Below are 14,437 nucleotides of genomic sequence, written 5' to 3' on the forward strand. Positions count from 1 at the left end.
TGGAGCTACATTGCTACACAAACTGAACTATAAAGCATTCAATTCAAGTTACTCAACATTCATTTTGATATTTATTTTGCAGATTTTTAAACAGCCCCTAAACTCATTTACTCTTCTGTTAAGAAGCAGTGGAAGGAATTTTGATAGATGTGTTGAATGTGTAGGTAGGGACTCGTGGAGAAGGCTTGGACACAGTTAACTGAATTATACAAAATATTTCGTTTCTACACTGGACTATACACAGATAAGCTAAAACACGGAGATTGTTTTTTTCGATGAAGCAAATAACAATTATAGTAACAATAGGACGTCAAGGTCTGAAATGTTTATTAAACAGTAACTGAAGTCGGGTCTCGTAGTAAACGTTGAATGAATCAGAAATAGTCAAAATTGTTGGATTGTGGGGTGTTCCTGTTCAGTGGTGGTGGGCAACTACTGAGATGGGTTTGAGAAGCAACAAATCAAAAAAACGGCAAAAGGGTGTTGGGCACCCGAGGCTCATTGCTGCATAAGGTCAACAAAGACTATCACAGTTGGGTGGAACTGACAGAATATACTGGCAACACACTGTATTGTATTTTGTGTTAAGAAGCAAACAAACAAACAAACAAGCAAGCAAGCAAAACCACACACACACACACCTTTAACCATGGACTGCAAAATATATTTTTGAACATCTGAGAATAGCTTTACTTGAGAAACATTTAGATTTCAACATCATTATAGTATATAGATTGGTCCATGAAAACAGTTGAATAGGGGCAAAGAGATAAAAGTGCATGAAAGTTCTAGATAAGAGTTTAATGTAAGGCAACAGGTTATTTTAAGGGTAAGCACTTAACTCCCAAAAATCAAAACACTAAAGAAAATGACAGCATAATCTCTTTGTCACTGTAACCCATGATTAAGTCTTCTGGTCCCAGTGATGAAAATGTGAAGTTTAAGCCTGATTTGAGTCCTAAAGCTACCGGTACTAACGGATACCCTGAGTCCAAATTTAAAGTGAAATCACATTCTTTTATAAACAGGAATGGTCTCTATTGAGCAAATCCCAGACACAAAATACAAAGAAATCAGCAGTATCAGAGTCTGGCTGAACAAGCTAAAGGATAAGTCATCCAATGATTGTTGTTGTCTGCCCAAACAGGTGCATTGTTCTTGTGCAAATTACAGCTCACTTTCCTTTACATGTTCACATCTTTATACTGATATTGCTGCAGCATTTTTAACACTGTATTAAACAATATATTGCACACATAATCTGTACCTCAGTAGCACTTCTTATCTGCAACTTGTATGATTGATATTATGATTGTAAACATGAGTTTTAGTATTGGAACTCTGAGATAGTAGACTGCTGCGGAATCAGGGTGAAGTTGGGGTGGGAATTTAGAGGTGCATTCTATCTTTGGTTTCGTTCTTGCTTGAGAAGAACGGAGAACTTCCAGGCCTCTATGTACTGGTCTAGGAAGATCTTCTTAGGGAAAAAGTCCTCCACGTCGGCAGGGGCGTCCAGGCCTTTCCGCTCCATGTAGGTCACTACGGTGTCTTTAACACTAGTAAAGGAGAGACAAAATTAAACAAGTCATTAAACTCCATAAAAATAGACCCACAGTTAGGAGAACGATCTCTGATGACAACAAACACAGCACAGATTTCAGCTGTGTGATCTTACCTCCAGTTCGGCTTGTAGGTGTCAGTGGCATGAGGGTTCTTTAAGACCAGCAGCAGAAACTCATGCATTTCCAGCAGGAAAGAGTCAGCGCTGGTCTTCGTGAAGAAACCAGTAAGCAGCGTCTTCTCCACCTCTCCTAGAGTTTGCTTATACTCCCTACTTATTCCTACAAATGGGTCCTAAAAAAGACATGAATGAACACTCAGGACAAATCCCCTGACAGTTTTGTTTAGAAAATATCTTCTTATATGATTTATCAGCAATAGGATTTTATGATTTTTCAGTTAAGCTTTGTCTGGAACACAGAATATTTTATATATTTAAATGGGCATAATACACAACACAAATGGTGAATAGTGATTAGTACCGTACCCTCTTGAGGCGTAGCATCGTCTCAGATTTGAGGGAGCTGAGGAATTGCCACAGAGCCACACAATGTTTCAGACTGCACCTGCTCAGAGCCTGCAGAACCGAACACAATACTGCTGATCATGAACACTTTCATATGCACAATATCACATTATGAACAACAAAGACTTTTACTGTATAGAACTTGACAACTATAGGAACATTGTGAATGACCTTAAAGATGTGTGGAGCTGTGTCTTCAGCCATCTGCAGCACTTCCTTCAGGTAGATGCCCAGCTGCATGTATGGTTCTCCTCCAGTCATGGCCAGGAAGCCAAGGGCCAGCTCCACTGTGGAAAGGGTCTCACACACATCATTATAAGACTGCAGCTCCTGAGCTAGTGTGGACTGGCTTAGAGAGGACAGCGGCTCCTGCAAAGGTTACACAATCCGTGAGGTACATGGTAGATAAACCAAATGCATCCATGTTGTCATAACATTGATTTTCTACACCCTGTGTACCCTGTACACACTTTATTATTATTTTATTTTCATAGAGAACTTTACATTAAACATTAAATGCTTAAACATTCCTATCCTGTGGATCTGTGTTTTGATAGTTGGACAAACAGACAGAAACTGCAAATATGTACACAATATGCCAACAACAATTGGTACACACCCCAACATAGTGGGATTCAATTAAATTTGTAATAAACCAGCTAATCATACTTACTTGCTGAATCTTTGCCTTCACGTCTTTGAAAATGTTCTCATAATTTCTATCTTGTCTGTTTACTAGAGTTGGAATTCCCTGGAGGTCATAAACACAAAAATTGTCATTTTGCATTACATCATTTATAAGTATAATCAAAGTAGCATTTGGTTTCTGTTGCATGATCTGGAGACTCACATTGACTGTGATGAGGGGCTTGCCCTGTAGAAAACGGGTGAGAACCTGCTGTTGGATCTTGGGCAGGTCATACTCGGACAGTGTCTCCCTGCCACGCTCCATACTGTACTGGCAGTTGGATAACACAAGTGGCAGCAGGTCCCTCTCCACCTCATACCGGATCACATGAAGCTCTGTCAGGTCTGCTGGACTTACTGTGTAGCTGTGTTTTAAAAAAGGATATATTGTGTGCACTGCTTATATCCTTACACAATGACAATGTAATGCGCTTCTTGTCACTACTAACTTCTACTGAACAGCAATGTTAACTGCCTGGGGCTCTACTAATAAACTATGCTTTGCTACCACAAGCAAACAAAACATATATATTTACCTAGTCTCCTCTCCAGTGTGTTTGTCCACTGTGTAGACCAACTCGTTGTGCAGTGCAATGAGGTAGCTAACCAGAGCGGTGGAGCAGAGACCCAGTCCCTGCCTCCGTGGAAGCAGCACCTGAAGATCAGCGTTTAAATCCAGATCTTCTTGGCAGTATTCTGCAGGGAGCTTGATCTCTCCTAGCAGTCAAAGCATAGCCAGTCCATTTTTAGCACTTGTTTACATTATAAAGACTGAAAACAAATTACTTTATGACTTTCTAATGCAGAACAATATAGACAAATTTTGTAAGGCATGAAATGAGGTTTACCATTGGTGGCCAGAGATATTCTAAGTTGATTCCAAGTGGACAGGAATATCTTGATTTGTTTCTCATATGAAGCCATGAGAGAGGCTAGAAGGGGAAAAATATGTCATGAAACATGAAACGTGATAAACGTGAAAAAAGTAACATATGTGAAAATTAAAACATATATACAACTTCATTAAAACAATAAAATCTGCCTTGGTACTACCTGCTTTGTGGCTCTGAAGGAACTGTTCAATGGTGTTGTATGGAATCTCTATCAGATTCTGGAACTTCTTAACCAGATCCCTCTGGAGAGCCAGGATGTCTGGGAGAAACTTCACCATCCTCAACTCTGCTTCCTAAATCACAACACACATGGTGAACACTTTTTCAAAGTGCTGATAATAACTGCCATTAACACTGCTAATAATGAATGTCAGCTTATTTTTAAAGATTATTATTCACTTTCATCAGTACAAGAAGTCATTGTGTCGACGTGTTGAGAAAGTGCTTTTTATTCACTAAAAGTCAAAATATAGTTTGGCATTACCCTCTGTAGGAACTTCCAAAGTATGGGCAGTGTGTCCCTTCCATCGTTTTGCTCCACAATGTGGGCCAGACTGAGCAGAGAGACCCGCTCCCTGCAGCTCCACACAGCCGATCCATGAATCAAAGAGCCGCGGGGCAGTGAGCGCAGAAACAGCTGTGGTTCCCCAAACACAAGCTTCATCACTGGGTTGGATGACACCCTCTCATCTTTTCTGATAAAGCCGTTCACCTGTGCCAAATGCCTCTCTAAATCCTAGAGACATGACGAAATATAAGCAATGTAAACCTTCTAGCTAGCAAATTCAGTATGTCTAGAGGACAATAAACATAAACTTCCTTAAACAATGAACTTCCTTCACTAATAATGCACACAACTATTGTGGCGAGCCCCTGGGGAAAGGGGCATGACTACCTTTACCTGGGCTCAGAGACGACACAAACACAGGTGACAGTCAAGTGACACACATAGCTTTATTTTTAACGCCTTACTCACACGGAAACTTAAACAAACATAACAGCCCTGCAGGGGCTCTAGCGGTCTTCACGTGTTCTTAATCAGAAGACGTAAAGGATAAAGTGCTAAGAAACAAGTTTACCTTCAGTTGTTGTGTAATAATGTCAGTGTTCATAGCCATCTCCCAGCTATTTCTGGCCTCTTTAGTTGAGAGAAGATGATCATAAGTAACAGGCCCTGTTTAGAAACAGAACGTTTTTTTATATCAACTGCTTAAATTTAAATAAATAAATAAGTACCCCCCCCCCTCCAAATCCTAGATAACTCAATTTCAAGTAGTAATACATCTAATACACAATTTACAAACACGCATGTCTGGACCAACGTAGAAACAAATGTTTGTCCTAATGCCTCTGACAACAAGATGTTAATAAACTAATTCCAGGAACCTAAAGCTTTTACTTGTTTTAACTGCCTCCATTTGCTAAAATCACACAAATTTTCAACCACTGTGTTGGGATTATTAATACTTTTTTGTTGTTGAGCTTAGAGGGGATACAATAAAGCACATTCTGACCATGGCCATAGCTCAGAATGGCTTTATTTTTGACAATAAATCAATTATACCTGATTATAACAATATCCTCATTGTTATCCTCATTTAAAGTTGGTATACCAACTTTAAATGAGGATAACAAAATTTTCTTCTTAATCTGGTGACTTCATTGACAAACGTTATGCAGATTATGTTAGTGGCCTAATGCTGTTCTAGTAACAATGTCTCAAACACCACTACTGACTACTCAACTGAGAAACAGTAAACACTAATTCAATGTAAAATGTCAAGGCAAATCAAAAAGCCAATCAATTTGAACTAGAATTTCTCATACTTCCTTCTTCCACTGTTGCCATAGGGAACAGAATCTTACATTGAGTGGGCTGATGGGGTTCTAGAAGACTGCTGATTGTCAAGTGAACAGTGCAGACCGTGTCATCTGCCCCCTTCCCAAGAGCTCTGCTCATCTGCTCCATGTCCTTTAGCAGGTGGGCCATCAGAAACAGACCAGGGTCACCCAAGGGGTGCTTAATGATTGGGGTAATGTCCTAGAAAATACAGCAATAGAGAGATTTAGATGAAATGGGTGAAATATTAACAGGTATTTAAGGATGGTACATAAACTTGTGGCTCATAAGTCAATATGATCCCTACATACAATGTGTATCAATATCACAAAAATTAGGATTCACTTTTACAGGAGAAAAGGAGTTTAAATGCTGCACCTGGGGATGTTTGGAGGCTCCCAGCAACATGGCCATATGTGTGAGCATCCTCAGCAGGGCGAATGGAGCAGGGGACATGTTCTTTGTGTCTTGCATGTCCGGCTGGTCCCTGCGATGAGGGTCTCCTAGAATGTGTCCTGTCTGAGTACGGTCCCCCCTGCAATCAGAAACGCAAATAACACTGTAAAAAAGGTGGAACAGGGCAAAACCTGATTTTATGTTGGGTATTGACGTTAATAAGATTTCTTGCATTTTTTGGGATCAATCAATGCTAATGAAGTTTACTGAGGTTAATTGTGTAAAATACTGCATTTGTTAATCTAACATTTATTTTGCTTTGCATAGTTTTATTCAAAGTATTTATCTGATGCCACTGAATGAGCACCCACACTCATGTAGCTGCTCATATTGGTCATTATACGATCACTATTTTGTCCATGATGTACACTGCTATAAAAGTATTTTCTCCTTTTCTTTTCTCTTCAGTTTTTCCATATTTGTTGCATTAAAATCATCCAGATAATGCAACTAACTTATATAAAAGAAAGACAATATACAAGATTTATTCAAAACTGCTCCTGTTGTGTTACCCTTGGAAGTAATAACTGCAATCAAATGTTTGTGATAATGTGAGTGCTTGAGTTCTTTTACATTGGCGTAGAGAAATTCTGGCCACATTGGAAGGTTTTTGAACATGAACTGCCCTTTAAGGTCTTGCCACAGCATTTCATGGTGTGCTTTGGTTCATTTGGACGCACATGTTTAAAGATTCCAGACTTCAGGTAGTCATTGATTGTTTTTCAATTGTTAATTATAAGTTAATCAGGTATCACATTCATATAACCCATTCATAATCATATTCATTTACATTTAAGCTGTTAAGTAAAACTGTAATAATGACTACAATGTCTGAACAGTTAATGCAATATTTAAACCCCTTAATTAAAGCTGAACGTCTACACTTCAGTTTTGATTGATTCATTTTAAATCCATCTTGGTGGTGTATAGAAACAAATGAACTGTATATATTTAGATACTATTTTTAGGCCAAACATTGTAATCATCTACAGGATGCATCATATCTGGATAAATCTAAAGTGTCCTTTAGATTTAGAATTTGCTTTATAGAACTGTTAATACTGTTTGCAATCAACATTTGCTTTGTATTACAGATTCCAAAATGTTCAAAAAATATACATTTGTGTTGGTACAGCACAAAGCTGCTAAAATGCTCACCACATCAAACAGTACAAATATTAACTTACTGTACTGCAACAGCTTGGAATCCAGCAACAGGTCTATGGTCAATGCCACCTATCTCTGCACCACAGTCTGGACAGCGACTCCTCTCCATCGGCTGACCACACTAAACCAAAATTTAAAGAGGTGTAAGGTTACAAGGTTACAAGGTTTACAAGGAATACAGTGTTTAGATAAACAGACAACTTATCTTGTGTATGAATTATACATTCATACACAATATATACACATATAAATTAAAAAAAAAAAAAAAAGACCCACCTCACCAACAGAGCATGGATGACCATTTGCACAAACTGTGGAGAACAAAACCAAATCAAATATTTCAAATATTTCATGACCAGCAGAAAAAAAAAAAAAAACACAGAGGCATGTACTTACAATACCACTGCAGAGGGCCCATGGCCTGCTGGGCAACAGCAAGCATGTCATCTGGCATGGTGGGTATGTAGGATCTCTGTACACAAAGTAAAATGCACATCTGTGCACAGTCCAATATTGTTCACACATTGTTATTAAGAGCATATAAGAAGACTCACCAGCATGTTGGAAGGGTACAGGGCAAGCTGCAAGAGGGGCTGCAAGACTACTTGGTTTGCACAAAGAAGTACAGCTGCCAGATGAACTGTGAGCTCCACTACTGCTTGCTCACTACCTGATGCACCAGGATGCACTCGCAGCTGATTTAATACCAGTGCCTGAGCAAAAGCCCGGGATTCTGCATTGACAAATACTTTAGAGTTCTTGATGAAGTTCTCGAGTGCTGCCAGTTGCTGGGAAAAACAAGGAGATGGTCAGTTAGGATGTATGATGTGAATGGGAGAAAGTGAAGGTAAAGGAAAGTAAAGTATTTGTGAGATGTTCTTTGTGCTAACCTCAGGCTTAGGGTGAATGTTTGGGTTGGTAGATCTGTATAGACAGGTGACTTCTCTGAATAGGGCTAATAACAGGTACACAGTTTTCTTCACAGGTGAAAATCTGTAAGACTGTACACATTCAAGTTCATTAGTTTATTCCCTAAATAATGAAGCTGTTCAGTTTCATTGGAAGTACTGGAATGGCAAAGCCAATTCTTATTTTTTATACAAACAAGACCTGGATTTCAGCTTTTGTTTGCTGATATTTGCATCTAGATGTAAAAAACATGGCTCTTTTGATGGAACCACTCAGTTTTAGGTACAGTAAATTAAGAGTAAATAACACTGAGATAACCAAAGAGAACGTTTGGCAGTTTGCTTGTTTTGGCAGAAAAGCATGTTCAATTGGATTAGGGTTAAAAAATGTTTTTTCCCTTGATGAAGTGTTGTTGTGTTGATGTATGTGTTTTTGGCCACTATCTTGCTGCATGACAAAGTTTGTCCCAACTAGATTGCATGCATTTCTCTGTAAACTGGTGGATACAATGTTTCTGCAGACTCATCTGAAAATGAATCTAGAAAATAAACCAGAAATTCTAACATATCCTTATAATTTAAAATTTAAACCCAAATGTATTCAATACTTTGCCTTGTCATTTCAATACATTCTGTATTTTAAAAGCATCCGATTGTGTATGCAAGTAATGCAAATACCTCACAAGCTTCTTGTATTTGTTCCATTTTTCCTTCCAACATGGCCTTGGCAACTGCATCTCGGACAGTCTTGTATTCCACACCACTAACTAGATATTGATCAACTTGGCTGCTGTCTTGATTCTAAAACATTCAAATGGTAATTTACAAAGTAGAATCAAGACATTGAATGAGCCTTAAAATCATGTTTATTAGTCTCTTTTATGGGAGCTAAAATAACAAAAATAAATAAATAAATAAATACATTAAAAAACTCACCATCTGACGAACCTCCTGAGGAAACAGCCACTCAAACTGATCTTTATATAGAAGTTTCTGGACATACTCAACTCCTTTAAGGCTGCAAATTTTCCTGATGAGATAGACCCTATACCAATCATTCCCACTATGTCTACACAAGTCCATCACACTGTTTAAGAATGCAGCAACTCCTGAAGGGGTGTCCTCTTGAGAAACTAAAATAGAATCAAATAAAATAAAACTGTAAATATTCAGATACAATTTTGACTTGAATTTGTACACTATATTTTCTGAAGTATGCAGAAAATCCAGACTTCTGGGTTTACCCATTGCTGACACAGGCTATCAACAACATACAGCTTGTATAACCGCTATGCTGGAAGGGCCTAGTATTTCACTGTAAAATGGACAACGCAAGGCAGTCGGCAATTTTAAGGGTGGGATTAAACCACTAGAATAGAAAACACTCAAACTGCGTGTTTGTCTGTGTCAAGGGAATACACTTAAACTGCTTGGGGACCCTGTGGAGTGGAATGCAGCTATATTATAAATGAGAAGTATGCCACAGTTAAAGCACCAAGGTAAAACAGCAAGACAAAATAGACTGGTTTGTCATTGTTACTTGCCTGTCGCAGTGTTAATCACTAGATCTGCTGCCATATCCAGACACAGGCGAATTCTGGCCACCTGCTGCAAGTGCTCTATGGTTGCAGCGTTTGCAGCTGCAGCCCCAGACTGCAAGAAATGTGTCTCCTCCTCCAGACAGGCCTGCTGTTCAGCAACTGAATGCCACTGGGTTCGCTCAAACATGGAGTCCTACAGACATAAAATGTGTAGATATATACTGAAAATATCAGAAGGGCAATCAACCAAAAGGTGGCAAAGAAAGATGGAATATATCCATCACACCTACACCAACAATTAAAAAACTAAAAACAAAATAGATACCTCCAAGCAATTTATGTACAAGGCATAAAGCTCAGTTTTGTCAGTCTCCTCAAGAATGTTGCTTTGCTCCACTCCTGTGAGATGTTTCTGAAGGTAGTCCTTCACATCATGAAAGCTAAAATGCATTTAAATGATTAAAGAAAAAAAAAAACATTAATACCAAAAAAAAACATAGGAAGTTATCTGAAAAGTCAACCATTTTTTGGAATTCTAAACAAAGTTACACATGGGCTAACTCACCTGTATTTCAGCAACAATTTTAGCACCACAGAGCGCACTACTGGGTTTTTGTCCACAGAGTCATCAAAAGGAGACAGAGCCTTGGTCAAAAAACGACGATCATGGCCTGGTAAATGGAAAAAGTAAACCCAAGTGTATACTTGCACAAGCTTGGCCTGGTTATCTCTTGAACACACACACAAACAAACAAATAAACAAACACACACTATCACACCTCTGACAATGGGTACAGAGCCTGCATCCACCATAAGGAAGGACAATAGGTGGTGGATGATGGCCCTGCTGGGTGGAGAGTTGTCTCTGAAGCAGACAGTGGAGACCAGGTCAATAAAGAAAGTGTTGCACTGCTTTCTGAACTGGGCATTCCATTTGATCATGGCCCTGATAGACAACAACAAAATGGCACAATCACTTTAAGGAGATAATGAGATTGTAATTCAAGCAATAGATCTATGCATCTCAAAAAATGATCACAATAATGCATATTATTAGTCAATGTCCTGGCACTCAAAACTATTGACTTTCACCAACAATAACTACTACAATAACAGGGTGGCTTACTGAATGGCGTCCGAACTCCTAAGATCAAAATCATCATCTACTCCCTGCATGCAGAGTGGGCAGTACATCTGTCCTGGGACTAGCCACTGCCTGATGCAGGCCTGGCAGTAGATATGATCGCAAGGCAGACTGAGAGGGTTATGAGGGTCCCCCATACACACAGGACAGGGCTGGAAGCCAAATCTGGAAACACAGTAACAAATGTGTTTCACTTACGAAATTTCTTGCTGAAGTCATTTAAAGGGCTTACAATATAAGGCTATAGATGGCTAGGATAAGCAATATTGTGTACCTGAAAATACGTTCATTTGCTCCATCTTTGCAGGCTTTGAGTCTACTGATAACTGCCTCGAATGGCTGTTTCATTTTGAGGTCTGAGTTCTTCTCCAAAACCTTATAAATGGTGAAGAGACAGGAAAAAAGACTCTGAAGAAGCCAGTGCTAGGTGTAGAATTGGTAGATGAGGCAAGGGTGTAAATGCTAACTCACTTGAGCCAACTGTCGGGTGTGCTCCACAACCAATGGTTTCAGCTTGTTCTCCACATCATCCACACCCAGGAGCAAGTGCTCAACAAACAAGGAGAGAGAATAGATACGACGCCACCCATGCCTTGAGCAGATATCACATAACATGCATTTTTAAAGCAGCGTTAACCAGGATTCATAACATTCATAACAGAATTTCCTCTTAACTCACTGGACACGAGCAACCATGGTTTTGCTCAATTCTCCATAGTGGCGGAAGCTCTCCTCTGAGCACACCAACTCAATTGGTACTTGTAACTTCTTCACCTGTCGCAGCCATGTCATACTCTGATTAAATGCATCCAGAGCCTGTGGCTCCAAGTACTCAATGCAGGCCATGGCAGCATACACATCTAGCACCTGAAGACATGTAGAGTCCAATTAAAGAAATGCTTCTCTTAATTCCAACAATGACATTTATTATTATGTTGAGTTCCAAAGGACAACATAACTTACCATTTCCTTGCCCTCTCTGGACTGTCTGTTGTCCAGAAGTACCTGAGCAATCTGGGGTTCAATAATGATCATTCTGGAGAGGTTCTGCAGACGGTTTTTAAACTTGTGATAGGCAGCATGGACCCAGGGCAAAGACGTCACATTATGTTGTACTTCCTCCTGAGAGCCTCTCAGTTCATTAACACAGCACCACAGGGCTCCAGACAGAAGCTGAAGATTAGTCAAAAATATAAGTACATAGTTATTAAAAACAGATTAAAAACAAATTAAAAACAAATTAAAAACAGAGAAAACTATATTTTTCTAAATGTTTGAACTAACCTGTAAGTCCACCTCTGATGTCACATTCATGGTCAAGCAGATAAAATCCTGAAGATACCTTTGGAAGAACTCAATCTGAATTTCTTCATCTTCTTCTACAATGTACCTGCCCAATGGAGTCTTCCAAAAGAACTCATCAAACTGCTTTTGTGAGTGACCTAAGGAGAATAACAGAGATGACTGTAATCCTGCTTTTCCCAATACACTGCATGCCTGTCAAGTGTCAACTGACCTTCGCGATGTAGTGCATGTACCCAAAGTTCTTCCAAATAATCTTTGATCTTCCAGCTGAATGGCATGATGCAGCCCATATTACTACCCTCAGAAATGTAGTTTTGGACCAGAAATGTCTTTGTCACTGAGCTGTTTAAGACACAAAATTTGAGAGAGAGAAATACATGAAAAAATACATCAACAAAACATATTGCTTTATAATCGTAGACTTGCAGAAGCTGCTTACTTAGAATCCACTCTCGTGTATGGAATATGCAATAACTTTACATTTCCAAAGATGTCCAACCACAGTTTCTTTACTGATTCACCAGAGTTTGCATCCAGCAAGAGGTCAAGATTGCGGTCACGGTCAATAACTGAAAGCAGTTGTGCCAGGAAGGGAATAACTACAGCTTGAACTCGCTTCCATAGTGTATGCCTGAAATGCAACAATAATTAAGAGCTGATGAAATGGATATATATAAGGAGATATAGATAGCCGATTTGCTTGTTACTGTTACTATTTGTTTTATCACTACTACTAGTAGTCAAAAGATTAGTCATAAATGAAAAATAGAACATAACCAACAAACAACAATTTACCCTTGCATTGAGACTTAATAACAACACAAGAAAAGAGAAGTGTGCAAGTTGTTATTACAGGTCCAAGTATATCTTTTCCTTCTCAAATTCAAATATGCAGGCCTATCTACCTTGAGAAAATGTGCAAATTCATAAAAGAGAAATTTGTCCATTTGTCCATTTACCTGAAGGTCCCACCCTCTTGAAGGGCATCAATATTTGATGCCTCCTTGAAAACCCAGTTCTTGGCTGAGACAGTGTGTTCATCATGGGTCATCAACAGAAAATGAAGACGCAACTTCACAGTTTTCAGAAACGCAGCTGTAAATTACAAATACAAAAAACCTTTAGAGCTGAAACATCATTACATATAAAACTTTAGCTTTGAACTTGTTAGGGTGTGCGTTCTTCACCTTGAAGTTCCTGGCCTTCATTCAGGAGAGTTAACAGAATCTCTACTCTTCTGGTGCTGCGACTGCCAGCCTCCCCTTGGTCTCTTAGCATGCCGACTGCACTCTGAACACAGCTACGCACCAGTGCTGTGGTGTCTAAGACGTTCTCCCAGCTCTGTAACAAGAACATCAAAAAAATTTACACTTACACTGAACATAAAATAAAGCACAACAAATTTGCTCATATAAGTACTTACAACACTGTCCTCGTGATTCATTTTGTCTGCATCTGTGTAGATCTCATCTGTCTCCATAACTGCAACAGACACAACCTGATTAGATTTCATGCAACTTGCATGCATCTGCTAGAGGTTTGTCTATTTTTCTAGATTTTGAAAAAACAAAACTTTAAATTGAGAAAATCACTGGTTACCCTCAGGCTGTTCTTCCCTTTCCTCAAACAGCTGACTGATGGTTAGACACTGCAAAGCTTTAATATCTGAAACGATATCTTTTGATCGTCTAAGGTCATCAATGTGGACTGACTTCCAGGGACCTTAACAGAAATGTTCATCAGTAGTCAATAATCTGCCGTCTACAAAACAAAAACAACAAAAACACAGCAAACGTCTCCCACCTCCATGAAATCCAACATAAGAGGTTCCACCTTCAATTCTTGGTAGTTTGGTAATAAAGTAGACAAATACCCGACCGATTTCCTCATTCCTGAATTTGTTGATTTCATTGATGGAGGAATATCTAAAAGATATTTGAAACTCAACTTGTCACGCCTGCATTAAAGTCTCATGTTATCAAATGTATATTGTAGTCAGATGCAAGACTCACTTTGCAGAGGCAATAAGATTGGAGCTCTGCAATTCTTCATCAAAGTCAGTCTGAATAATCAGTATTTTGTTTCCAGTGGTGCTGTCTAAAAAGTTCCTGAAAATAAAAAGTCATAATATTATTTTGACATAGAATTTGTACAGTGTTTGTTTTTTGATGGTAATCTACAACAATATATGCGTACCTGATCTTCTTCAGGAAGGAATGCTCTGTGTCAAATTGCTGCAGTGCAAGAAGCTCAATGTTGGGAACTATTTCCTGAAGCTGCCCAATGTCTGCTATTGTTAGAAGTCTGGAGAAGGTAGTGATCTGCAGGATTTAAAAATAAAATTAAGAGATTAAGGCTTATTTACAGACTAGATTAGTAAGTAGGTTTTCATTTCCATCCAAACAAAACA

General features: G+C 38.9%; 1 protein-coding gene across 1 annotated transcript in view; it reads right to left on the minus strand.

Annotated features, from left to right (window-relative positions):
• Positions 1-310: 310 nt before the first annotated feature.
• The window catches only part of rnf213a (ring finger protein 213a), a 38,804-nt gene continuing 24,677 nt past the window's right edge, over positions 311-14,437 (minus strand). The window contains exons 29-67 of the mRNA XM_072693855.1: positions 14,224-14,348; positions 14,040-14,135; positions 13,831-13,952; positions 13,627-13,749; positions 13,451-13,509; positions 13,215-13,368; positions 12,987-13,122; positions 12,467-12,658; positions 12,239-12,369; positions 12,007-12,164; positions 11,686-11,895; positions 11,402-11,589; positions 11,194-11,314; positions 10,997-11,097; positions 10,705-10,887; positions 10,358-10,524; positions 10,144-10,249; positions 9,904-10,018; positions 9,582-9,771; positions 8,974-9,170; positions 8,716-8,838; positions 8,020-8,130; positions 7,684-7,917; positions 7,526-7,601; positions 7,406-7,440; positions 7,150-7,250; positions 5,885-6,041; positions 5,533-5,707; positions 4,746-4,840; positions 4,151-4,402; positions 3,827-3,959; positions 3,622-3,705; positions 3,310-3,490; positions 2,937-3,138; positions 2,760-2,837; positions 2,258-2,455; positions 2,048-2,137; positions 1,676-1,854; positions 311-1,556 (exon numbers count right to left, since the gene is read on the minus strand). Coding sequence (XP_072549956.1) covers positions 1,403-1,556; positions 1,676-1,854; positions 2,048-2,137; positions 2,258-2,455; positions 2,760-2,837; positions 2,937-3,138; positions 3,310-3,490; positions 3,622-3,705; positions 3,827-3,959; positions 4,151-4,402; positions 4,746-4,840; positions 5,533-5,707; positions 5,885-6,041; positions 7,150-7,250; positions 7,406-7,440; positions 7,526-7,601; positions 7,684-7,917; positions 8,020-8,130; positions 8,716-8,838; positions 8,974-9,170; positions 9,582-9,771; positions 9,904-10,018; positions 10,144-10,249; positions 10,358-10,524; positions 10,705-10,887; positions 10,997-11,097; positions 11,194-11,314; positions 11,402-11,589; positions 11,686-11,895; positions 12,007-12,164; positions 12,239-12,369; positions 12,467-12,658; positions 12,987-13,122; positions 13,215-13,368; positions 13,451-13,509; positions 13,627-13,749; positions 13,831-13,952; positions 14,040-14,135; positions 14,224-14,348 — 5,532 coding nt within the window. The 3' untranslated portion in view covers positions 311-1,402. The remainder of the gene's footprint in view (positions 1,557-1,675; positions 1,855-2,047; positions 2,138-2,257; positions 2,456-2,759; positions 2,838-2,936; positions 3,139-3,309; positions 3,491-3,621; positions 3,706-3,826; positions 3,960-4,150; positions 4,403-4,745; positions 4,841-5,532; positions 5,708-5,884; positions 6,042-7,149; positions 7,251-7,405; positions 7,441-7,525; positions 7,602-7,683; positions 7,918-8,019; positions 8,131-8,715; positions 8,839-8,973; positions 9,171-9,581; positions 9,772-9,903; positions 10,019-10,143; positions 10,250-10,357; positions 10,525-10,704; positions 10,888-10,996; positions 11,098-11,193; positions 11,315-11,401; positions 11,590-11,685; positions 11,896-12,006; positions 12,165-12,238; positions 12,370-12,466; positions 12,659-12,986; positions 13,123-13,214; positions 13,369-13,450; positions 13,510-13,626; positions 13,750-13,830; positions 13,953-14,039; positions 14,136-14,223; positions 14,349-14,437) is intronic.

This window comes from Salminus brasiliensis, chromosome 12 (genome assembly GCF_030463535.1).
Source record: "Salminus brasiliensis chromosome 12, fSalBra1.hap2, whole genome shotgun sequence".
NCBI lineage: Eukaryota > Metazoa > Chordata > Actinopteri > Characiformes > Bryconidae > Salminus > Salminus brasiliensis.